Consider the following 23783-nt stretch of genomic DNA (forward strand, 5'->3'; position numbering starts at 1 on the left):
CTGTGAATGGGGAGCCAAGGGAGCAGAACAGATACACGATCTTGTGACTCTGATATATCACCAACACTAAGATACCCAAAGCCAATTCCAGGGTTTTTGGGCTACGATCCGCATGATCTAGGCTCAAGCGCATGCAGGCCGGCGCGTACGGTGGAGCCGGCCTGAACTGACTAAACTCTCCATGTACGGCCGCCGGCCTTGACTATCGCAATGTCACGAGGATCTAGACGTCCAAAATGTTCCGGACATCTCCATGCGCAAAAGGACACATAATGTTTCTGGGACGTGGACAACGTCGCACGCTCTATTCAAGTGCCCAATCTGACGTCCACGAGTGCTGACACCTAGCCAAGAGCGCTGCACGGGCACCTCCAGCGTTGCTTCTTGTACTAGCACTTCACCCTCACCTCCTCAAGCTGTCCAAGCGTGCCTGAAGATCGTCATCATCCGGGTCAGCTCCGCCGCCGCCGACAGCCTGCGCCACCCTGGCTTCAGGTACTGCGTTCTTCTGCAGTCCGCTGGGCGTCTCGCCAAGCTATGTTACGTTAGTGAATGCACTTTCGGTGATTGCTGAGTACTCACAGCCTGGCCAAGATCGATGCCTATTTCATCTAGGACCTGGTTGACGACGTCTTCACTCTCCTCCTCGTCTTCCATGCCGGTGGCGTCATCGATGGCGTCGTCCATCATCTCCTGCCTCTGGTCCATGATATCGTTCTCCTTTTCAAACTCCATAGCAATGCGTTGAAGCGCGGGAAGGTTCATCTGCCTGTTCATGCTCCCAAGCAGTGCTGAAGTGTGTTAAAGTACGTCTAGCAAGATTAATAACATATGAACCTACTCGTTGCACCCTTCATAGATTGCATCATCTGCTCATTACTGCGTACTGTCTGCCCAATGTCAGCTGTGCCCAGATTTCAGTATGTGGTTGCCATGCCTGTATCCGCAATGAGATCGCTTGTAGTTGTGTGCGCATCTGGTAGAATTTCTGGATGTATCTTTGCGCAAACATTAGCCATGTGAAAGTAGCCATGCGACAAGCAGCGGCTCGGCATACCGTCGTGTCCGCACCAGATCCTTTGCCTGGATGCGCAGAGGTCCCATTTGGCCATTCTTCGCGCTCTTCTTGATATCTGCCACCAGCTTCTTCTCCTGGTTCTCGAGCTTCACGCGCTCGCGGTCTAGCTCTCGCTGCGTCTTCTCGAGTGCGCGCTGGTGTTTCCGCAGTCGCTCCGCCGGCGTCATGCGCTTTCCGAAGGCCCATTCTACGATCTGGCATTGATGTCAAACGCGATGTCGCTCAAATACTAGGTATACATACGTTCATGGTCGCGAGTAGACTGCAGGAAGGTTGGTGAGGATAGCTGGGCAGACTTGGAAGTAGGTGCAGCGGGTAGCGGCTGATGCGGCCACTTCGTCTAAACTAGAGAGTAGGTGGTAGAGGCCAGCTCTACGTTGGGCGGGTAGTTGTATTGAGAGACGTACGAGAGGTCAGAGTTGCAAAAGGTGTTGCCTTGCCCGATTATGTCATTCGATGTTCCGCCGGGCTGGAGGGCAAGATACGCAGGTATGGCGATGCCGAGCCTTGGAGGAACTGACTACCCGTTACCCACCTCTAAGCAATTGCGCTCTCAAAGCAATACGATCATATGAATTTCAACTGAAATTACTGCATCGAAACAACGCCCAGACATTAGACGCACACGAGACGTAGACGTGTAGAGCCGCGGTAGTGGACTCGTAGTGGTCACTGACAGCCAATCCCTGCTTGCTTGCGTGGTGGCGTGTGCACCACCAACTCTGACGTTGTCTCAGCATTCTTTTCTCGACACCGCCTCCCGCTCTACAACACCACCAACCCCCCTTCCGTGTCTATCACGACATGCGCCCCTCCTTATAGCGCAAACCACGAAACCACTCCGATGAATCCCGATCGACGAAACGGCCGGCCCTCCTCGTCTGGAGAGTCCTCCAGCAGCCGTCGTGGTGGGTCAGATGACTTTGTTCCGCGACAGAATGCTCGACCTGGATACATGACGGTTGGCGGCGGAAGCACCACAAGCGACGCCGCTGCCCGTCTCGTGTCCATGTTGGACGAGGACTCCGGTTATGGCGGAAGTATGCAAGATGGCGAAAGCAGCGGGATGAACTGGCGGTCTAACGTTGGCGAAGACAGGCCGTCACCTATGTCTTTTGCCGGGTCAGGAAACGCCGAAGTCGAGAAACAGCGCAGCCATGTGCTCCAATTGCGATACAACCAGAACAAAAACGCCCTCGGTCGGGCGATCGCCGGCACCATCGAGACATTGAAGAGTTTCCAAGAGATGAATCTGAAATGGCCGGCCCATTACCCCTCGGTACAGGTGGCCGAAAAACAAAAGGCGCACCTTCGCAGCGAATCTCGGCCTGGACTGCAGCACACGCAGTCTGCGATTGGCAACTTCGACCCCGATATGCGCTCTCCCGAACGACCTCGAGGACCCCGCCGAGCGGGCACAACAATTGGAGATGACCCCGCCGCCGAGTCGAGCGCTGCCGCCGAGCAAAAGCGTAGAGAAGAGCCTCGACTGGTTACGCCCCAACTTGCTCACGATTTCTCCGTTCTGAAGTTGGAACTGCGCATGGGCGGCCGAACACAGACGGACTTGGTACATTCGCTGGAGAAGAACTCTGTTGCGTCTCTCCTCGACGGCCAGATCCAACAGAGTATACGCCACCTCTTCTCTCTCAAGGAACGTATCGAAGACACGTCAAGCAAGGTCCTAGTCACGGGAGACTTGAACGCTGGAAAGTCGACCTTCTGTAATGCCCTCCTCCGACGTAAGGTCCTGCCCGAAGACCAGCAGCCCTGCACGAGCATTTTCTGCGAGGTTCTTGACTTCCGGGAGAACGGTGGTGTCGAAGAGGTTCACGCAATTCCCATCGGTTCGACGTACAACCGCAACGACGAAAGCACGTACGTTGTATTCGATATTAAGGACCTGGAGAAAATTGTCATCGACAACGATCATTTCGCACAGTGCAAGATCTACATCAAAGACATCCGAGATGTTGACGAATCACTTCTGAACAACGGAGTGGTCGACATTGCTCTCATTGACGCCCCGGGTCTGAACGCCGACTCTCTCAAGACCACCGCCGTGTTCGCTCGCCAAGAAGAGATTGATGTCGTCGTCTTTGTCGTTTCTGCTGCGAATCACTTCACCGAATCCGCTAAGAACTTTATCTTCACCGCAGCGCGCGAGAAGGCATACATGTTCATGGTAGTTAACGGCTTCGATACCATTCGCGATCAGAACCGTTGCCAAGAGATGATCTTGAAGCAAGTTGCTAACCTCAGTCCGGCCACCTTCAAGGAGTCCAGCGAGCTGGTGCATTTCGTTTCTAGTAACGCCATCCCTATGGGCGCAGGTGGGAGCTCCCCTGATGACGATGGTGACGACGATCCATCCGACAAAGGAAAGGGCAAGGAGGCAGAGAAGCAGCGCGACTTTGCCGATCTTGAGGCTTCGTTACGACGTTTCGTGCTGGAGAAGAGGGCCAGGTCTAAACTTGCACCCGCAAAGACTTATCTTCTCAACGTACTGGGAGATATGAACAACCTAGCCACAGTCAACCGAGATGTGTCTCAGAGCGAATTGGACCGCGTCAAGAAGGAGATCGAAGCGCTCGAGCCTGAGTTTGAAGAGTCCAAGAAGTCACGGACAGAAGCTGGAGAGGCAGTGGATCGCATGGTTGAAGATACGACGTCAGACGTCTATGGTTACACTCGAGACACGCTCAATAACTGCATTGCCAGAGTAGCTGAACAGGATCTTGGCATCGATTACCCTGGCCTGTTCTCAGCATACCAGTACGCTGAGGACATCAGGGACTCGATGCTCCATGAGGTCACTGAAAGCGTCCGTTTGTGCGAAGAACACGCTCGAACCCAAGCTGTGCAGGGCTACAACGGCATCAAAAACTTGGGTGTCCTACATCTTGGCAACAACTTGTATGCCGACGTCATGTTCCGTCCGGAGAGGATGTTCAGGAAGTCAGTGCACGCTCTTGCTCGACAAGTGGATATTGATATTGATCTGTGGGACTTCTTCGACATCGCCAGTCTGTGGGAACGCCAGGAGAAGGCCGCTGGTGCCGGTATGGCCATGACTGTTGCCGGCGTAGTAGGTGGCAGATTAGTCGGCGGTGTCGGCTGGGTAGATGGTGCTCTTGGTGCTGCAAAGGTCATGGGCACAAGCAACATGAGGAGACTGATAATCCCTGGTCTCATCGCTGGTGGTAAGTCAATCGTACGAGTATGAAATGTTGTATGCTAATATCAGCAGTCGCCCTCGGAGTATCATACGTACTGGCGTCCGTGCCTAAATCACTACCTCACAGACTTAGCGCGAAGCTATCTCAACAACTAGCGGCGATCGATTATACGCACTCCAACGCCCTTCGCATTAGCTCCGAGGTTCGGCGCGCACTCAAAGGCCCTGCTAACGATGTACGCATCGGTTTGCAGAGGAACGTCGAAAAGCTCCAGCTCCAGAAGGAGGAGACAACCAAGCTCAAGGCGGAAACTGAAGTTGCACGCAAGTACTTTGGCAACCTTGTCCGCAGCAGCAACGACTTGCGCCAGACGGTCCAACGCGTTGACCTGGAGGCAGCGCCACCCGTGATTGGCGGACCGATGCAGTAGATGCAATTTATGTCTTTATGCTATTTGAAAGAGTCACGGCTTATGCGTATGAAGAAAAGGTTCAAGCATGGAGGCGTTTGCAGGTGTTAGGATAGGTCACGACGAAGTAATCTTGCTCGTTTCCCCGGTGTACATACAATTGACCCAATACCCCTCTTGCTCCTTTGGTCGAAATCGATAGATATATACTCGCGAACTCTGAATAAGTGACTTGAAATATGGTGGTGAAAGCTGGATTTTGCCAAGCTGTCGTGTTGGACCCTGAACGTTGACGCCTGTCGACCTCGGATCTGCGCACGTCATCCCTCCAACGCTACCTAACTTTGCATACCCTACTTCCAGCATACCCGCTTCATGGCGGCTCATGCACACCCGAAACCACCCTGATGGAAACCAGAAGAGACCCGAGATCCTTTCTCTTCTTCATAATCCTCTTGCTGCTCATCAACTCGCCCGAACCGCAACAGCCGACATTCAATGCGCGCACACGCTACCGAGAGCTCATCGAGCGCGAATACTACCAGCTAGATCTCTTGAATCGGACGCGATACGGCGACTTCAGCGAGAAAAAGGACAAGTGGCTGAATATCACTGGGCTGAGGGATGAAGATGGCTTTGCATGGGAGCTACTGGACCCTGTGAGGCAGATAGCAAAGGCGCAGTCAGAGCGCCTTCTGGGAGATGGGTGGAAGGGTATGCTTGATGGCTCACTGCAAGAGGGAGAGGCTACTATGCCGGTATACAAGAATCTATCTGGTTACGTACAAGGAGAATGGACGCGCTCGCCGCTGAGTCGCATACGGCACCCCGGCGATATGGGCAATGCCTCGACTATCCCGGATCCCTTTGGAAATCTGGTAGAATATGACAGGAACCTAACCGGTGCAGGCGGGCCGCTGCGAATGCACATTACAGAGCTGGAAGATAGGATGCGAAGGAATGAGAACAAGACCATATCCGAGATCAGCGCGAAAGTGATTATTGGAGATAAAGACAGCTTTGGAGGAAATTGGTGGGAATTTGTGGCACATGGTGTCCATTTCATGAAAAGCGGGACTGCGGTTCTGACTACTACGAGCGATCGGTTCGCGGGTATCTTCGCTTTGCCTCACCTGCAGGTCACGCCCTATTTCTACTCAACATCGCAAGAGTTCCTGAACTGGACCATACATGAGACTATTGAACGGCAGGAGAAGAGAGCTTTTCCGCTCTGGAATCCCTGGACGTCTGCTGCAGAAGGCAACAATGAGGGCATGTTCCAGGGACACCATTGCGAATTCGTCTTGTATCTTCAAGAGTTCCCAAGTCAATCCAACGTCGACATAGACTGGCTCGAGCACGAGCTCCGGTTTCCTACTGGAGCTCCCGTCCCTCACGATGTTCCATATGCCATGTCCATGGTGGGCTTCTCACCGGATTGCGGTTTCGTAATTGAGTCAAAGGGTCCTCCAGACTTTCCGCCATCGGAGGCTATGCATCTGGTCGGTTCTAAGACAGAAGATTTCAATGTTCGCGCTAGACACGGTATCCTGGCTTTCGCCATCAGTCTTGCGTTCCAGCTTTCCTTCACTCTCAAGCAGATGAAGGAGACAGCAACGCCATCAATGCGGAGTCGAGTCAGCTTCTACACCATTGCTATGATGGCTCTGGGCGACGGCTTCACATTTCTGATCCTCATCTTCATGTATTTCTTCCTCGGTACAGCACAGTTGGCGCTATACAGTATCGCATTCATAGCGCTATTTTCTGTACTGACCCACCTCCGCTTCCTGATGGACATCTGGTCCGTACAAGCAGCCGAGAGAGCGCGTCAGGAGCGGCAACGAACTCCAGCGGCTACCACAACGACGCCGGCTCCAGCTCCCGAGACTGCTACTTCAGCACCATCTGCCGATGCCGGTCTGCCCTTGCCAGCAACCGCCGCTCGACCACCACGTCCACCCACTCCCATCATCATTGCACCAGATCAAGACGATCCGGATGAGGATGTCACATCAGGTCTGAACAATGCGCCCACGCCGACCAATGCCACGACAACGAACGCAAATCCGCGAGCTGAGCTTGGTGCACTGTATAGCCGCTTCTGCCTTATGCTTATAGTCCTGTTCTTTGTGACTATCCACTTCGGTACTGCTCGCACGACATATCGTGCTGTCTATTTCGACGTCATGACGTTCCTCTACCTGTCTTTCTGGATACCGCAGATCTATCGTAATATCATGCGCAACTGTCGGCGAGCATTGCGCTGGGATTATGTTGCTGGAACAAGCATGGTCCGCATCGCGCCTGTAGCATACTTTTACATGAAAGAAGACAATGTCTTGTTTTCAAGAACGGACTGGACAGCCATGGGCTTCCTGGCAGGCTGGGTATGGATGCAAGTGGTGGTGTTGGTGAGCCAGGAGGTTCTCGGCCCACGATTCTTTGTCAGAGACGGATGGGCGCCGCCAGCATACGACTACCACCCCATTCTACGCGAAGACGAAGAAGGCGCAACCATGCCGCTCAACATCACGACTTCGTCGGATTCACCATCTACAATTGATGCTTCGGCAGCAGAGGGCGAAACCACCAAAGCATCAGGCGAGTCCAAATCCAAAGGCAAGAAGGTTTTCGATTGCAGTATCTGTGCCAACGACATTGAAGTACCAGTCATACCTGCTGGAGCTGATGAGAGCAGTGTAGTTGGCATGGGTGGGACGAGCATGATTTTGCAAAGGCGACAGTACATGGTGACGCCTTGTCGACACATCTTCCACACTGGATGTCTCGAAGGGTGGATGAGGTATCGATTGATGTGTCCAAACTGCAGAGAGAGTCTACCGCCGTTGTAAACGAAGTAATTCGAGTACAGTCAGATTTTGCCTGCATGGGGAGTATTTTCCAGTCTACCTCTGTGTCTGCCACGCATGAGTGACGCATGTCTCACTGTCCGCGTAACAAGTGGGTCATTTAGCGCGCCTTGCAGCTCCACCTTCGGAAGTGAAAGCGTAACGGCGACAAGCTCCAGGGGCAGTCCGTTCTGTACTGCGCGCAGTCAGACAGATATAATGTGAAATACAATATGGATGCGCAAATTCAAACATTGCCACTTTCTGCGTCAACTTGATGCACAGGTCGGTGATTTCAGTGAGCAGGGCACTTATTAATAGTACCTCTACGCCACAGATCGACGCTTAGTCGCTAAGGGCACGCATCCCTACCCGGTCCACAGCTGGGGCTGAGCTACGCATCCATCGCTTTCTGAGCCCTGGCCTTGCATACGCAAACCACAACTCTCAGCCTCTCAGGCTACACATTCGCTTCTGTGCTGCATCTGTCTTCTGCGTTGGCATATAATAGCGGTGCCTCGTTTCCAAGTAACTGCTCTTATCCTCTTCCGCAGTTCCGAGACACCAAACGAACCCCTGGACTTGTACAAAGCTTGTTCGCAGCCGCCCTCGTTGCCTGCCCCAGCTTGAGCAAGGCCAAACCCTTCGTCTACCCCACAGCTCATTGTTGTACATAACCGACCTCGCCTACACCACGCCCGTTGGCACAGCGCATTACCCCTACTACAGAGCGCATCTAGTTGTGCAACCTGGCGACTTCCTAATACCACTACCAGCGCTTGCCTATCATGGCGGCCAACGACTACTACGCCAACTCCCACCCGGGGCAGTCCAACGACAGGAACGATGCGCCTCTGCCTCCAGTACCCGGCAACCACACACAACACTCCGTCTCGCCCGTCAGCTCGCCCTTTGACGACCGACCCTATCCCACACACACATCCAGCAGCGGTGCGCTCGGCGGCTACCCCATCGATACATCGTATTCAAATACCTCATACCAACCTCCGACACAGTATAGCTCGACCGCACATATCAACGACCCGTACGCGCGGCAGCCAGACCCCTTCGCCGACCAAAACGCGATACCGCTTCAGACACAGCCGAAGATGGATGGCAGCAGTCCGACACGGTATAATGGCGACCCAGAGTACTACGGCATGGGCGTAGAACCCAAGAGGAGAAAGAGTAAAAAGAAGAAAGGCTGGTTCAGTGGCAGAGTGACGTGGGTAGTCTATCTTCTTACGGCGGTGCAAGTGGGCGTGTTTGTTGGCGAGTTGATCAAGAATGGTATGTTGTTACAGTACAAACATATCTGGAGACGTAGACATTGACTGACAGCGGATAGGCATCTTGACAGGCAGCCCCATCCAAACCAAGCCAAACTTCAACATCATGATCGGTCCTTCGCCCTACGTTTTGATTAACATGGGCGCGCGCTTCACACCCTGCATGCACAACATCAAGAAAGTTATCGAAGCCGATGGTGGACCCGTCCTTCAATGGCCATGCCCGAATACCACCACCCTTACCGATAACACGTGCACGCTGGCTGAACTCTGCGGCATGGGCGGTGGTGTCCCCAACCAAGAGGGTATCACAGACTTCAAGGATAGAAGCCACGAGCCGAACCAATGGTGGCGCTTCATTACTCCTATATTTCTGCACGCAGGAATTATTCACATCGGCTTCAACATGCTTCTACAGTGGACACTAGGTCGAGACATGGAAAAGGAAATTGGTCCCCTCCGGTTCGCACTCGTATATTTCTCCGCCGGTATCTTCGGTTTCGTGCTCGGTGGCAACTACGCACCCGATGGTATCACTTCTGTTGGTGCTTCCGGATCCCTCTTCGGTGTCTTGGCTCTTACCATGCTCGATCTCTTATACAACTGGTCCACCCGCCGCAGTCCGGTCAAAGACCTACTCTTCCTCCTCCTCGATATGGCCATCGCGTTCGTCATTGGTCTACTCCCCGGTCTAGACAACTTCTCCCATATCGGAGGCTTCCTCATGGGAATCGTTCTGGGTATTTGCATCATCCATTCACCCGAGTCGCTGCGCGCAAGAACAGGTCAAAGCGAACCGCCGTATGCAACAGTGGATACTCAGCCCCTCGCTCACGAGCCGGTTGCTACAGAATCCAAAAGCAAGCTTACCGCTTTCGCCAAACAGCCAGTTGGCTTCTTCAAAGGTCGCAAGCCACTCTGGTGGGCGTGGTGGCTTGTACGTGCTGGCGGTCTGGTGGCAGTCTTTATAGGCTTTATCCTGCTGCTGAGAAACTTTTACGAATGGAGGAATACTTGTAGTTGGTGCAAGCATTTGTCTTGCTTGGTACGTGTATCCTTGTAGTTTACCCTTGAAGAGTACGGATTGCTAACTTTACCCTAGCCCATCACTACAAAGGGTGTGTCGTGGTGTGATATGGGTAGTCTGAACCTTACGACGACCGAGACTCCTAGCAAGAGGAGTTTAAATCCGGCGAGCCTGGCTCACTTTATGGGCGAAGCGACTGTTGGACGGATACTGTAGAGGGGAGAGCATCGATAGATGAAGTGAATGAGTTGGTTCTTGAGCACAAAGATTTCATCAACCGTCTGGCATACATGGGACGCAAAGCATAGATACCACATACCAATATTGAAGGATTGCAATATTTTCCTACCAGAAACTTTTTCCACGCTGTTGTGATAATTCTCCATAAAGCCAGTGAATGTGTCATGCACTTGCTATCATTGCCCGCCAAAGTCCACCCAGGAGTATACATCGCCCACGAGAATCAATCCCTCTTGTCATGAACAACCAAGCCCTCGTTTACCACTGTGATTTCCTGGGTATACCACCGATCTGTACGGCCGAGTGTATGGGATTCTTCCAGTCCGGAGGCGTAGTAACGGTATACTGCAGATAACTAGCAACAGGCGGCTTGTACATCTCCATATGCCCAGTCTCCGCATTCCTCCGCAAGGTGGGTCGGGTATTAAGATGATCAGGGCGGATCTTCTCTTGTACACCAAGGAAGCCACCGGACATCCTGTCGAGGAAGACGCCAAAGTTATCAGTATGGTTGATGGTACATTTAGAGCCATGGGATTCGCAATGAGCCATGAGAGCGGTGGCGGACTTGAAGTACTTTAGGCATTTAGGGCACTTCACGCGTGTTATGCGGTGGTCGACGAGAATGTGGTTGTTGAGATCTTGGCGAATGTCAAAGCTTTGCCTATTGCTACGTTAACGATGAAGCAGTAAGAAAGCCAGAGGAAAAGACTTACTCGCAGACGAATGGACAATAGTACTTGTTGATGATTGAGTCGTAGAACCTCTCTGGGTTCCAGTCGGAACTCATCGGATCCCAGAAGCGATCACGAAAGAGATTGGGACCATGTGCATGCTCCATAGCCTCATCATGTGCAGAGACAGAGAAGTCACTGGGAGGAGCTTTGGGTTTGGCGTTTTGAAACAGTATAGAGCCTGTTGATTTGCCCTTGCGAGGGCCCCAAACCTTGGTCTCATGATTGGACGAAGAAACACTGGAGCCCTGAACCTCAGAACCATCATGAACGAAAGAGTCGACATCGACGTCTCCATTGAGAGACATGCCGCCTATCATCGATGCAACCCCCATGTCTACGCCGGACATAAACCCGCTCTGAGTAGGCAGGGGAGGGTAGTGACCGCTGAAGACCGGAGTGTGTGGCTCTTCTAGGGAAGGATCGGGCTTGATCGCCTCGAATTTGACGTCCTCAATGTCTGCGCTGTCGTCGATGGGGTCATCGCTGAGCAGAACACCTCCGACCTCTTCTACGTCGATAGCTGCCTCGTACTTGGACATCTTTTGCTGCAATCGGTTCCATGCTGGACCATCCTCTAAATATTTCTCGACGAGATGCTTATGGACGACGTGGCCTTGGAACTGGGAGGCTTGAATGACCTCACAGTGACCAAACTCGAGGTGCTCGATGAAGAGGCATGCACGGTAGAAGGACTTCTGACAGCCGATGCAGGTAAGCTCTTGATCAACCTTGTGGTTACGCTCAATGTGACGCTTTAAGCCAGACGTGCTCTTGAACTCGTCACCACAGACGCGGCATGCTTGTCCATGCTCCTCAGGCCGTGTGATCTTGTGCATGGCGTAGTCTTCGAAAGTTTCAAAGTCCTCGTCGCACTTGTGACAGTATTCGTGATCGTCGAAGTTCTTCTTGTGGTTCTTCATGATCTTCTCTGTGTCGAAAGACATGTCGCAGTCTGCATACGTGCACTTGACCCGCCTGATGGGTTCGAGTGTGGCTGGCATCTCTGCTCTTTCCGTACGGATAGTCCTTGCGGAATGAGTGAGCTTCACCGCAGATGACTTAGGCTCGTCTGCTAGTCGGATAATTAATACTCAAAGAATCGAGTACAGTAGCGTGACGCGTGTACTTACCTGAATATGCAGTGATACGAGCGATTGTGCGTGAACTGTCGAAGCCTCACCTATTTTGGTGGTTCTTAAAAGTTCCTTTAAACTTGCTACACCGACTTCGACAGCAGACGCAAGCTTCCCGTGAGTACAGTAGTTTTGGAAATTGGGGGTAGCCTGGAAGAGAAGCACAGAGAGTGTGATGTTGGCCGATTTTGTGACAAAGACTGAGAGAAAGCTTTGTGTTATCTGGGGGTTGGTGGTGAAGATGGTGGTGTAGGAAGGACGGAAGCTTGTAGTCTGGCGGATTTGAGAAACTGAGGGACAGCTAGTGGTGAGTGTGGTGTGGGGCTGAACTAAGCAAGCATGAGGAATGACAGGTGAAGGAGGGTTCGAGATAGGTAGGCAAGAACGTTGGGTGTGTACTCTCACCCAGGAAATTGCCATCCTCGCTAACAACAAACAAAATTTCAAGACAGTAACCTCGATTTGTTTACGCAATGCGATCTTCAACACCAACGACCCCAGACTTACAAAGCATGAACTGGAGATACCAATCGTCTCCATCTCGATCGATTCGCTGGCTACTCATGCCGTCCGTCATGTATTCGTGGTAAGCTTGATACACTGCCTATACATGGCGCCGAAGCTCTTTGAATGATTGTTACTAGTATTGGCATTATGACATAGTTGAAAGAGAGAGTAAACTTGATATTGATCATGAGTTCAATTGCTAATATGATCCACTTAGAACCGCGAGTACGGTAGCCTAGATACCGGTCAGTAACATATTCGAGAAGATTCATATGAACATACCATTTGCCCCTCAGTGTAATTTTGGCCCACTCGCCCTTGTCGTCAGTCTCCTTCTCTACCTTTGTACTGAACGAGATAGCACTCATAATGCCATCACCAAACTTCTCATGCATAACCGCCTTGTATGCCTGTCCATAGTTCTGCACAATCTCATAGAGACGGTAGATGGTGGGGTCCTTTGGTGGCATATCGAGCGTGCTGCCTCGGTTGGGAAAGCCTGACAGCTGCGATTCGAGCAGGCCGGCGTCAATTTCCAGGATTTCCGACAGCTTCTTAATATCTTCAGCGGAGGCCATGGCCTGGCCGTAGAAGAGAGCGGCAATTGCAACTTCATCACGTCCAACGTGCTTTGCGATCGCTTCGAAGGATAGGTTCTTCTTCTTTTTTGCTTCGAAGAGCGTTGGAGAGGAAGGTGGAAGGCGAGGGATGAGCTCTTCCTACGAGATTGTCAGCATCTTCCGACACTTCTCCATTCTCTCCTTACGTTCAAAGTTGCAATCGGGTGTTGCGCCATGGCGATAGGCGTTGAGTGGAAGCACCGGGTAGCGGCAAGAGGTACAGCTGGTCGTATGGATCCCAATGTACGAGAGGCCAATCTGGCAGAAACTGCAAGTCGAGAAGAGAGGGCCATCGTCAAAGATATGTCAAATAGGATAAGAAGTTATGTCAGTGGTGTTGTGTAACGGCGTGGGGAGATAAGATGAGGAGCTCTCCAGCTGCCGAACAGCTTAAGCAGCCAGCCGATGATACAAGGGTACGTCATACATATGCGCTGCCGCATCTACATGCGACCCACAAGTTGTGTAAACCATCGCACAAGCGCTATGTACAGTAAGGAGGACTCCTAGTACCACTCTCTTCGCGATGCGACATGATGGGTAGACTGCTACAACCACGCGTCGCGTAGTATCGTGGAGGGCGTCAAGAAGAGGGGGAAGCTCCATAGTGGGGCGTTATGAGGGGTTAGATCCTAGATCCTAGATCCTGGCATCTGGCCAACAGAAGGGAATCAGGGTGCGTGCACTCCATTGGTGTCTGTTTCACATGCTCAGCTCGTATGCTTCCCTGCATTGGCATATGTATGCCCCGTTTGCCGCTGATGATGACGCGGGGTCATCGCGACCTCGAACTCCACCTCCGGAGCTTTACTTAGTAACATTCCCTAGGCTTCATACCTTCTGCGCGACTGGCAAACAACCGAAAGCTTCAGTCCGGCACAATGTCTCGCCGAGATGATGATCTGGCATATGGCGACTACCATGGGCAGGGAGGCGAGGAGGGCGATCGCGGGTTTGTAGGTGACATGGGTCGGCGTTTTGGCTTTGGCAGAAAAGAGGTCAGTACATTCTTCTGAAACGCCATGCTGTCATTGTACGCTTCATAGGTATCAAGCTGTTGAGGAAGTGGAATTGCCCCACTATCGATAATCATAGCGCTGAGCTGGCCTCGTCATTCACCATCCTCGCCTATCTTGCGTTTCTATTTCTATTTCTTCACCGCCTAGCTTGCTGCAGGGACGAGACGCGTATCTGGTAGCTTGACTTGGGTCCTTTGATTGCTGACTTTGACACCACAGAATAACCAACACTCATCTTCATCCTCAAACCAGGGCAGCGGCGGCATGTCGTTCTTCAAGAAGATCCACGACCCGCTTCACGGCTTCGTCTCTGATCTCAAGGATGCCATATCCGGAGACGACAACGCGCAGAAGCCCCCGCCGGGTACATACGAACAACAGGGAGGGCAGCCACAGCCTGGGCAGGAGTACCACGAGCAACACCGCTTCTCGAGCTTCGCGCCTGAACGTCATGGCAATGACATCAAGTGGTATGTCGATGGATGCAGGTAGGTCTCAAGTGTGCTCGTGCGCTAGAAAACAATCAATTGATATTGGGTAGCTACATGTATGCTGTTTCCATAGCCCTGGAGCGCGCCAGAGAGTCGATATGGATACTTGACTGGTGGCTCTCCCCCGAGCTGTATCTCCGTCGACCGCCAGCGAAGAACCAACAGTACCGGGTCGATAGGATGCTGCAAGCGGCAGCGGAACGCGGTGTCAAGGTCAACATCATTGTATACAAAGAAGTGACCCAAGCTCTGACTCGTAAGTTTTTAAATCCAACGTTACCCGACTATCTTCATTCTCTTCTACCGAGTTCGACGGACAGGTTCACCCAAGGCCTCACGCGAGTCGGCCTAGATGTCATATTCAAAAGTCTTGAAGAGTGGGAAAAGACAGATCCGCTGATTGCCCCTCCTATTACAGTTTCTTCAGCTCATACCAAGCACCACTTGGAAGATCTTCATCCTAACATTGGCGTTTTCCGACACCCCGATCATCTGCCGGATGCAGCAGTACTACAGTCGTCTTTCTTCGCAGCCATGAAAAACATGTCTTTCACCCCAGCAAAACTCGCCCAACTTCCTGGAGACGGTCTCAAGGCCATTTATGGTGCTCACGAGGGCACAGTTATGTACTGGGCGCATCACGAGAAGCTCTGCCTGATCGATGGCTACATCGCGTTCATGGGCGGACTGGATCTCTGCTATGGTCGTTGGGACACCAACCAACATGCAATCGCTGACGCGCATCCTGGCAACATCGACCGCATTGTGTTCCCAGGCCAGGATTTTAATAACGCCCGCATGCTCGGTGAGTCGCTTTTTCTTCGTGACTCTGAAATTGGAAGACGACAGATAGGCAGTCACTTGCAAGCTACGTGCGTAAGGGAAGCTGCTAACACCTGACAGACTTCCAGGATGTGACCAATTGGGAAAACAACAAACTCGATAGGACACAAAGCTCTCGTATGGGATGGTCTGACGTGGCTTTGTGTATCTCTGGCCCGGTCGTACAGGATCTTCGTACTCACTTTGCGCAACGCTGGAACTTCATCTATGACGAGAAGTACAGCAAAAAGGCTACCAGATACGCCAGACTACCAGAAACTAGCAGTGGAGCTCAACAGGCTCCCATGCAACAGCGCGGATTTGAAGGCGAAGAGGAAGGCGAACGTGGCTTTGGTCGTGAGGAGGAGGGCGAGCGAGGGCTGTTCGGACACGGTGCTGGTGGACACCTTCGCCAGAAGATGCAGAGCAGGTTCGAACAATACGGCCAAGAACATGGATCGCAATATGGCCAGCAACAATCCCACGCGGAACATAGCTCCCAGCAAGGTGGTGTGGATTGCCAAATTACTCGTAGCTCTGCCAAATGGAGCCACAACTTGGTCACTACCGAAGTAAGTGACCCTATCCACCGGAAAGACACCGACTGATGAATTTTTTAGCATTCTATCCAAAATGCCTACTGTGAGGTCATTCGAAACAGCAAGCACTTCATCTACATCGAAAACCAGTTCTTCATCACTGCTACCGGTGATCAACAGAAGCCGATCAAAAACAAGATCGGAGCCGCTATGGTCGAACGCATCATTCGCGCTGCACGTAATGGCGAGAAGTACAAGATGATCGTTATGATTCCTGCAGTGCCAGCATTTGCTGGTGACTTGAAGCTTGATGAAGCCCTGGGTACTCGCGCTATCATGGAGTGTGAGTCACATGTATTCTTTCTGCATGTCTTCTGCTGACGGGAGTACAGTCCAGTACGACTCAATCAACCGCGGTGGTCACTCGATCTACGAGGAAATTGCTAAAGCTGGATTCAACCCTATGGACTACATCCGATTCTACAACCTTCGCAGCTACGACCGCATCAACTCTAGTCAGATTATGAAAGAGGCAGAGCAGCGCAGCGGCGTTTCGTATAACCAAGCTTCAGAGGGTTACGACGCAGCACATGACAACGCTCGTGGCTACGAGGCTTATCGTCCACCGCCCACTCAGGAGTACGGCGTTTACGAGATGGATGGTTCCGGTCGTCCTCCATCTCACGGCCGACCCGATGCTGGCCCGCAGAGTCAGGGAAGACCAGGTGATTACGATCGCTACCAGCAGGAAGCAGCCAAGATTGGTGGTCGTCAAGGACTCGGCGACGGACGCTGGGACACTGTCAGCGAGTGTTATATGCTTGGCGGCGAAGACATCCGTAGCGTGCCTTGGGAGGGTAGTGCTGCCGATGAAATGGACGCCTTCGTGTCTGAGGAATTGTACATCCACAGCAAGCTTTTGATCGCCGATGACCAGATCGTTATTTGCGGCTCTGCAAACCTCAACGACCGTTCCCAGCTCGGCGACCACGACTCGGAGATTGCGGTCATTATTCAGGACCCGAGGCCGGTCGACTCTTACATGGACGGACGACCATACCGTGCATCAGAGTTCGCTGCTAGTCTACGAAGAGAACTCTTTAGGAAGCACTTAGGTCTACTGAAGCCTCAGGATATGGAGCGTCCGACAGCCAACTACCAGCCTATCGGTGTTCCCAATGAGTACGACTGGGGCTCGAACGAGGACCGACAAGTCGTTGATCCATTGTCTGATGACTTCCAGAACTTGTGGAACTGGAGAGCGCACACCAACACACAAGCTTTCGGCAAAGTATTCCACCCTGTGCCGAGCGACGAAGTCAAGAACTGGAAGCAGTACGACGAATACTATTCCCGGTTTTTCGGACAGGACGAGAAGGCAAAGGAGAACAAGAAGCCATCCATGTACAAATGGGGCCACGTGGTTGCAGAGAACTTTGGGCAGGGCGAGCAAGGTGTACGCGAGGTCAAGGAGGTGCTCAGCACCATCAAGGGAAACTTGGTGGAGATGCCCCTTCTTTTCTTGAAGGAAGAAGATATTGCGCAGGAAGGTGTGGGACTGAACGCCGTCACTGAGGAGCTTTACACCTAGGTGCCTCGCAAGTAGACGTAGTACCAATCAAAAATCGGATGCTCAATAACGGACTAAGACGATGGCGATATCTATTACTAGTGCATGCGTGAATAACGGTAATAAAGAGGGGAAGAGTGAATTGATGGTGGATCTTGGACCCTGACTAGCTTGATAGCGGCGGGTGCTCGATTAGCGGCGATCGCCCCTGTTCGCATGTGATGTGCCCCAGATTTCCCAGGTTGCGCGAGATGGTTGTGCAAACATCGTGTGTACTTCGTTTTGCGGCGCCATGCCCCGTCTAATGACAGCTCGCAATGCTGTCATACTGGTTAATGTCATACTCGTCACTGCGCTGTTCGTCCATCTCAAGTCTGAGCTCTGGGACAAGAATGTCGCTGCAGTTGGATCGGCCACTCTGACACACCTTCCCGACGAACTCTACGACGAGCAACAGCCGGGCGAGGCATCGCACGATGCGAAAGAGAAGCCCCTAAAGGCCAATACTGGTATCAAAGCGCGTCGGACTGCGGTAGTCGTCGCGAGCCAGAGTTCTGAAAATGCGACGTGGCTAGAGGAGTACTTCCCAGAGTGGGAGAAGAACATCTATCGCGTAGACGACGCGAACGCTCCGCTTACAGTACCCAAGAACAAGGGCAGAGAGAGTATGGTCTATCTGACGTACGTACTGGGTCGCGCCTTCCGTCCTGAATACTTCGCAAGCTAACAGATTCCTGCTCAGCTACATCATCGATCACTACGCCTCGCTTCCCGACAACGTCCTCTTCATCCACCCAAACCGCTACCAATGGCACAACGACGATCCCGACTATGACGGCCTCCCGATGCTCCGCCACTTCCAGCTGCCTTACCTTGAGAAAGAAGGCTACGTGAATATACGTTGCGCATGGTCCTTGGGCTGCCCAAGCGAGATCAAGCCTCTTGCCGAAGAAGGCGAACACAGAGAGGCCGTGCATGCTGGCGGACAATATAAGAAGGCCTTTGAGCAGCTGTTTCCCGGAGACAAGGTGCCAGCTGTCGTGGGCGTGAGCTGCTGTGCGCAATTCGCCGCGACAAGAGAGAAGATTAGGGAGAGAACTAAGGAGCAGTACGAGAAGTATCGCGACTGGATCATGGAGACGGATCTCGGCGATGCTATCAGCGGCAGAGTTTTCGAGTACTCATGGCATAGTAAGTCCATACCCCACCGCCCCACGTGATGAGGCTCTGCGTGTCTTTGCTTTTTTGAAGTGGCGTACATCTCATGCTAACACCATTGATAGTCATCTTCGGTAAGCCTGCCGTACACTGCCCAAACGCCCAAGACTGCTACTGCAAGGTATTTGGCATCTGCAACTTGACATGTCCAAACCAAGGAAGCTGTGAAGGACGATATACTCTGCCACCCTACTCGAGCTTACCAAAGGGATGGCCCTATGTGGGGTGGGAGGGCAAAGAACGCCAGCGCGCTGCTTCTGAGCAGTGATTGACATACCTGTGGGCTTATCGTCAAGCTACTGCGTCTCCTTCGTTCGCATGTACGAACATACACATCCACTAGCCGAAGGACTCAGCCGCGACGCTTCACTTTTTCTGTTCCATCTACTGGCATAGTTGGCTATCTCAGCCTGATGCTAAGGGACACGACCAGCTCTGAAAATCAGTCATGTGTGTCTGCACACATCACTACGTGCCAAAAACCTCGTACTTGACAAGTTAGTCGGATCACTGTAAGAGCTGGTGATACGGTTGCGCAAAGCACAAAAGGCGCGAACGAGTAACACAACTATGCAGCGCCGCTCCAGCGCCATCGAAACAGCAATGTACAGTTCATTGGTTGCTATGGAGGCTAAACGTTGACTAGAATGCTCCTCCAGCATATAGTCGAATGGTTCCGTCGCTCTAAGTTTCCGCAGCCAGATTTCCAAACTTTTCTGTACCAGACAGGAAGATCGCGACTCGTTAAAGGTCTTGATCACACGGAAGTCCGCATGTGCTATCTACGCGACGGCGTACTACACGATCAACCATTCGCTAAGCTTCCTGATTTTTTGCCCCCTTATGCACGAAGAGCGGTAGGGTGTAGTCAATAGACTGCAATCTACTCTGCAGATACCCGCTTCCGCGAGCTTGTACCAATCCCTTCTTTGACTAGGGCAAAGGGCGTTGACAATACGCTCATGCAAGTCCAAGGCCCGACAAAATACGTACCCTGGCAGACCATGCATCTTTATGGCGCCAGGCATCAAAAAAAAGTCATTATGACCGGTTCTGGAATTAGGCTGGTCCTCGGTTGCTCAGCTAAAACTGTGCCGGCTGTATAGCGAGGCTGAGGATTTACGATAACATGGAAGCGCACAGCATAACTGGGGCTGAACTAAGCGGTAAAGTCGGACAACCTTGCGAAGCGTGTCGTTCCATCCGCTGGCCATGTAGCACCGATTTCTGAACCGTCAATTGTTGGGCGCGGGGAGTTTGGAAGGCTTAGACAACAAGAAAGAGGAAGATTTGGTGGGGTACCTGGTCATACAGAGCCGCAATACGCTAAGCGTAACCGGTCCCAGTGTCAGCATCCATGATGAGGCTCAAGCACTTGGCGCATGCTATCATCCACACTGTTGTCGCACGAAGCATTGTCCTATATCAGAACTTAAGGGATTGTGCAAATCACATTTCCCTGATCGGTATGGGATGTCGCACCTTGTGACCGCAATTCGACATAACCCCGCAAGATAGCATTGGGCATTCTTCGTTTCAAACTCAGCCTGATGCTATACGAACATGGTAGAGGACGCTAAATGGTTCCGACCCTTGCATCATTCCAGACCTAGTCGTTGGTGGTAGACATCCACCTGCACACACGCTAAGGATGAGGCTCTGCTAATGCTCAGTATTCAAAGGCGTCCATGCTTGCTGCACATTCATCGAGTATTGTCCAGCTGATAAACGCCACCTGTCGTTAGCTCAAATTATCTCCTCTAATCGTACATCCCAAGCCCTTTTTGCTTCTTCTAGGCCCAATTACTCGCATGGAAACTTGCTCACGTGCCTTCTTTGTCCTGTCCTCGAGCACGTTTCTAGTATCATATCGCTTTTGATGACTACTTCTCTCGATCAACTTCCTTTTGACGTACTCTTTTGCGTTACCCTCAATTTGGATCTTGAAGACATTTTTCACCTTGGTCAAACATGTCGACTGTTGAGGGCTTTACTAGAGGAAAGGACAGTTTGCAGACGCGCTGTCGAAGTAAGCCGATTCGAAATGCTCGACATGCTCGACATGCTTACATACCATGCTGACACTGCTTATAGATCAACCATCCATACACGGAAGAAGCACTTTCAGCCCGAAACGAGAAAAATACTTATGAGCAAGCCTTCCAGGCTATCTATGAGAGGAGAAATGCCTTGTCAACTGCATACCCTTATTCAGCTCGCGTCTTAGAACAGCAGGGCAATAGCTTTGTGTATCGTCAAGGGACCGTATGTATATTCGATGCTGGGATGGTCTATGTCTCGGATCTCCGCACTAAGCTGAACCCGGTCCATCTTGATCTCTCTGCTATTGTGCGACCTGTTCTGGAGTCAAAGTTCAGAGCATTTGGTAATTTTGGGTTGCGCTTACTTCATTATGCTGATGGAATACTCGCTGTACACGCCACGCCGAAGTATAGCTCAGACCACAGTCACATAATCGCGATCCACACAGCGGCAAATCTTCCAACTGACCAAAGAGTGATTGAATCGATACAAGTGGCCAGATGCTCTAAGCTTTTTGCCAGACACAACGCCCGTTATCTCTACTACGGCACTCATACTGGAATAGGAGACGATGGCCACTCTAAATGGGAAATCGACGGTATCTCACTTTGTGAGGACGCTGAGCTAGCGGAACGCGAAAGACCGTTGCTGCTCGACAAGTTCCATGGATCTGACATTGGCTCTACGATCGCGTTCGAAATACATAACGGCTACTTCTACGCCGTTTCCAACCAGGGAACCTTTGAAGTCGAAGAGATCGATTATACTTCCTTTTACCACGTGGTCCGGTTTCCACTCAAGTCACCATTGCCAAAAGATATTTCTAAGGATGAGCGCCTGTATCGGCGCCAACACAAACAGGGACCGATCCACGACTCGTGGACCGATCTTACATTGCAGCTTGATGAGCGTACGAATGAGACAGTGATCGTGGAATCACGACGAGAGTGGGCTCAAGCATCTTCTCGTCAATCACGCACGTTCTACGTCACTAAACTGGACTTCAGAGAAGAGGATGATATGGAAGAGTCGTCCGATGAGCCGCTACTACCTGAGGATGACCTCTACGTGCCCCTTATCGACTCTTCAAACAACGCCCATTGGAAACCTACACCAGACCTCTATAGCTGGAGCCAACACCCTGAGTTTTCTCCTACCGATCCATCGCCCCGGTCTTTCATCCTTGCGAGAACAAAGTTTAGGGCGTACAGTTATGCATGCACTTCCTTCGTCGATCTCGTAGAAGACGAGCGTTGCTGCAATGATCCCTCCCAGCCGCCCTGCCTTAGGCTCAGAATAGGATCAAGACGCGAATTGGGCCTTGAATACTCGGCCACAAGCTGCAAGGGAAAGGCCCCAATCGACGAGATGAAGCCCAACTTCCTGGATACCCAAACACGGTACCGCCATTCATCTATCCGCATGTGGCCTCCTTCAGCATCGCGCTGCCCCTGCTCAAAACGTCTGCATAATATACTCAACCGAACACTACCATCCGCATCTCCATCACATACAAGGAGCATCACCGGTGTGCTCGACGAACAACGCCTGATCTTCATGATCAAGCCGGGACGGTCATATGGTCCCAGCGATGACAACACATTGGGCACCATCGTCGTAGTCGACTTCTCCCGCCCTCTTACATCTACAGCCCATGCACCCTCAGCACCGCAGCCACCATCGTTGTCACGATGTGACAGCAAAATGGACGACGATGTGGGCGTTCATGTTGACGAGTTGGCATGGTATTGGTCCTCCGATTCCAAAGGGCGCTGCCGAGGCAGGACGTGTCAGTGAACGGTTGGGAGCCGTGTCTATGTACAATCGAGACCGATGGAGAGAAGAACATTTGGGGCGAATATTATTGAGCCTCATACAAGGCAGATGGAAAGTGGTGCGCATACCATTTATCACTTTCATGATTCTGCCTCATTGCGCAGCAATACGATGTTGTCACGATCCATGTACATGTGCATGATGCAAGCCCTCCTGCAAGTCGCATGGGGCGGCTGGTGAGAACTATATGGACCCCGCACAAGGCTGTATGTTGTAGATAAGGCAGGACGTGGTCCTTCAAAGCACGCCATCGTCCTCCGTCTCTATAAAAGTCTGTTTATGCATCTTTTCTCGTAGGAATATTCATAATCTTTCTCCATGCCTTGTTCAGTTGTCTTGCGTCTATGGTAGTGTGGTAAGTGGATTGCGTACAAAGCTGATACGCACCTGTTGATGTAGTCATCGAACACGAATATGCACTTTCCTAGAATATAGCGAAATCCCATGCAGGTCTTGGACATGTCTGCGGGATGCGTTAATGTCGGTGATGTACCTTGGTAGAGAGTCAAAGTCCGGTGCTTAGTCCAAGCGTTCACCATTGGAGCCGTATCATGATGTATTGAGGCGGGTCCTTGCCGACATGCACATCAGTGCAAGCAACAGTGCGTCTCGGTACAGGCACGAGGCAAGGTGTAGATAACGCATACAATATCGGACAAGTGTCTTCATTGATCTATGTGCCGCATCTGCATGCATATCTCATCTAAAAAAAAATCCCAATGCACTCGCTATTAGAATCCTCGCAACATTCTAGACTCGGGGACTCGACACGTGAATAGACAAAACGGTGCCAGTGTGATGTTGGTTTCGCCATATAACTCCAAGCTATGAAATGTAGTGTAGGAAAAGTGGAAGGTGGTTAGAGCAGAAAGTCGGTCCGAAAGTGGGGAAGTATGTACAGTCGAAATAAAGGTGCCACGGTAGGAATATCGGGCGGTATGATGTAGGGCAGCGGAAACGCGTTTCTTCACCGCAAACTCGAGAGAAAGGTCTGTCGACGTTCCGGTGAGGATGGTGGAGTGATGACAGCGTGAGATTTGAAGACTTTGATGTCCGGGACCCACTCCGTTTTAAAGATGCAGATGGAGTGACGGCTCACGGCCGACTTTAACCGGCAAGTTGCTGTCGCAGCATGTCGATGCTTGTACGCGAAGTGGTGAAAGCGGTGCATTCG

General features: G+C 51.8%; 7 protein-coding genes across 7 annotated transcripts; 4 read left to right on the plus strand and 3 right to left on the minus strand.

Moving 5' to 3' along the window:
* Positions 1–403: 403 nt before the first annotated feature.
* Positions 404–1327, minus strand: GT037_007493 (charged multivesicular body protein 2a; the record flags this gene model as incomplete). The annotated part of the gene is made up of 5 exons (XM_038932540.1): positions 404–535; positions 583–791; positions 842–890; positions 1072–1272; positions 1322–1327. The coding sequence occupies 5 exons, from the start codon at positions 1325–1327 to the stop codon at positions 404–406; spliced, it is 597 nt and encodes a 198-aa protein (XP_038785028.1).
* Positions 1328–1922: 595 nt separating this feature from the next.
* GT037_007494 (uncharacterized protein) lies at positions 1923–7743 on the plus strand (the record flags this gene model as incomplete). Its single annotated transcript, XM_038932541.1, has 4 exons — positions 1923–4281; positions 4329–4683; positions 5085–7472; positions 7542–7743. 4 exons carry the CDS (start codon positions 1923–1925, stop codon positions 7741–7743), a joined length of 5304 nt encoding a protein of 1767 aa, XP_038785029.1.
* A 563-nt stretch (positions 7744–8306) lies between these two features.
* Positions 8307–10050, plus strand: GT037_007495 (rhomboid family membrane protein; the record flags this gene model as incomplete). Its single annotated transcript, XM_038932542.1, has 3 exons — positions 8307–8808; positions 8867–9852; positions 9910–10050. 3 exons carry the CDS (start codon positions 8307–8309, stop codon positions 10048–10050), a joined length of 1629 nt encoding a protein of 542 aa, XP_038785030.1.
* A 282-nt stretch (positions 10051–10332) lies between these two features.
* On the minus strand, positions 10333–11812 carry GT037_007496 (uncharacterized protein; the record flags this gene model as incomplete). The annotated part of the gene is made up of 2 exons (XM_038932543.1): positions 10333–10738; positions 10791–11812. 2 exons carry the CDS (start codon positions 11810–11812, stop codon positions 10333–10335), a joined length of 1428 nt encoding a protein of 475 aa, XP_038785031.1.
* An 852-nt stretch (positions 11813–12664) lies between these two features.
* Positions 12665–13247, minus strand: GT037_007497 (cyanate hydratase; the record flags this gene model as incomplete). The annotated part of the gene is made up of 3 exons (XM_038932544.1): positions 12665–12686; positions 12734–13170; positions 13218–13247. 3 exons carry the CDS (start codon positions 13245–13247, stop codon positions 12665–12667), a joined length of 489 nt encoding a protein of 162 aa, XP_038785032.1.
* A 705-nt stretch (positions 13248–13952) lies between these two features.
* On the plus strand, positions 13953–18998 carry GT037_007498 (phospholipase d nuclease; the record flags this gene model as incomplete). The annotated part of the gene is made up of 9 exons (XM_038932545.1): positions 13953–14069; positions 14310–14578; positions 14632–15386; positions 15485–15975; positions 16024–16285; positions 16335–17494; positions 17745–18193; positions 18243–18703; positions 18796–18998. 9 exons carry the CDS (start codon positions 13953–13955, stop codon positions 18996–18998), a joined length of 4167 nt encoding a protein of 1388 aa, XP_038785033.1.
* A 1611-nt stretch (positions 18999–20609) lies between these two features.
* GT037_007499 (uncharacterized protein) lies at positions 20610–22570 on the plus strand (the record flags this gene model as incomplete). The annotated part of the gene is made up of 3 exons (XM_038932546.1): positions 20610–20759; positions 20825–21116; positions 21339–22570. The coding sequence occupies 3 exons, from the start codon at positions 20610–20612 to the stop codon at positions 22568–22570; spliced, it is 1674 nt and encodes a 557-aa protein (XP_038785034.1).
* Between the last annotated feature and the right edge of the window lie 1213 nt (positions 22571–23783).

This window comes from Alternaria burnsii (genome assembly GCF_013036055.1).
Source record: "Alternaria burnsii strain CBS107.38 chromosome Unknown 715, whole genome shotgun sequence".
Classification (NCBI taxonomy): domain Eukaryota; kingdom Fungi; phylum Ascomycota; class Dothideomycetes; order Pleosporales; family Pleosporaceae; genus Alternaria; species Alternaria burnsii.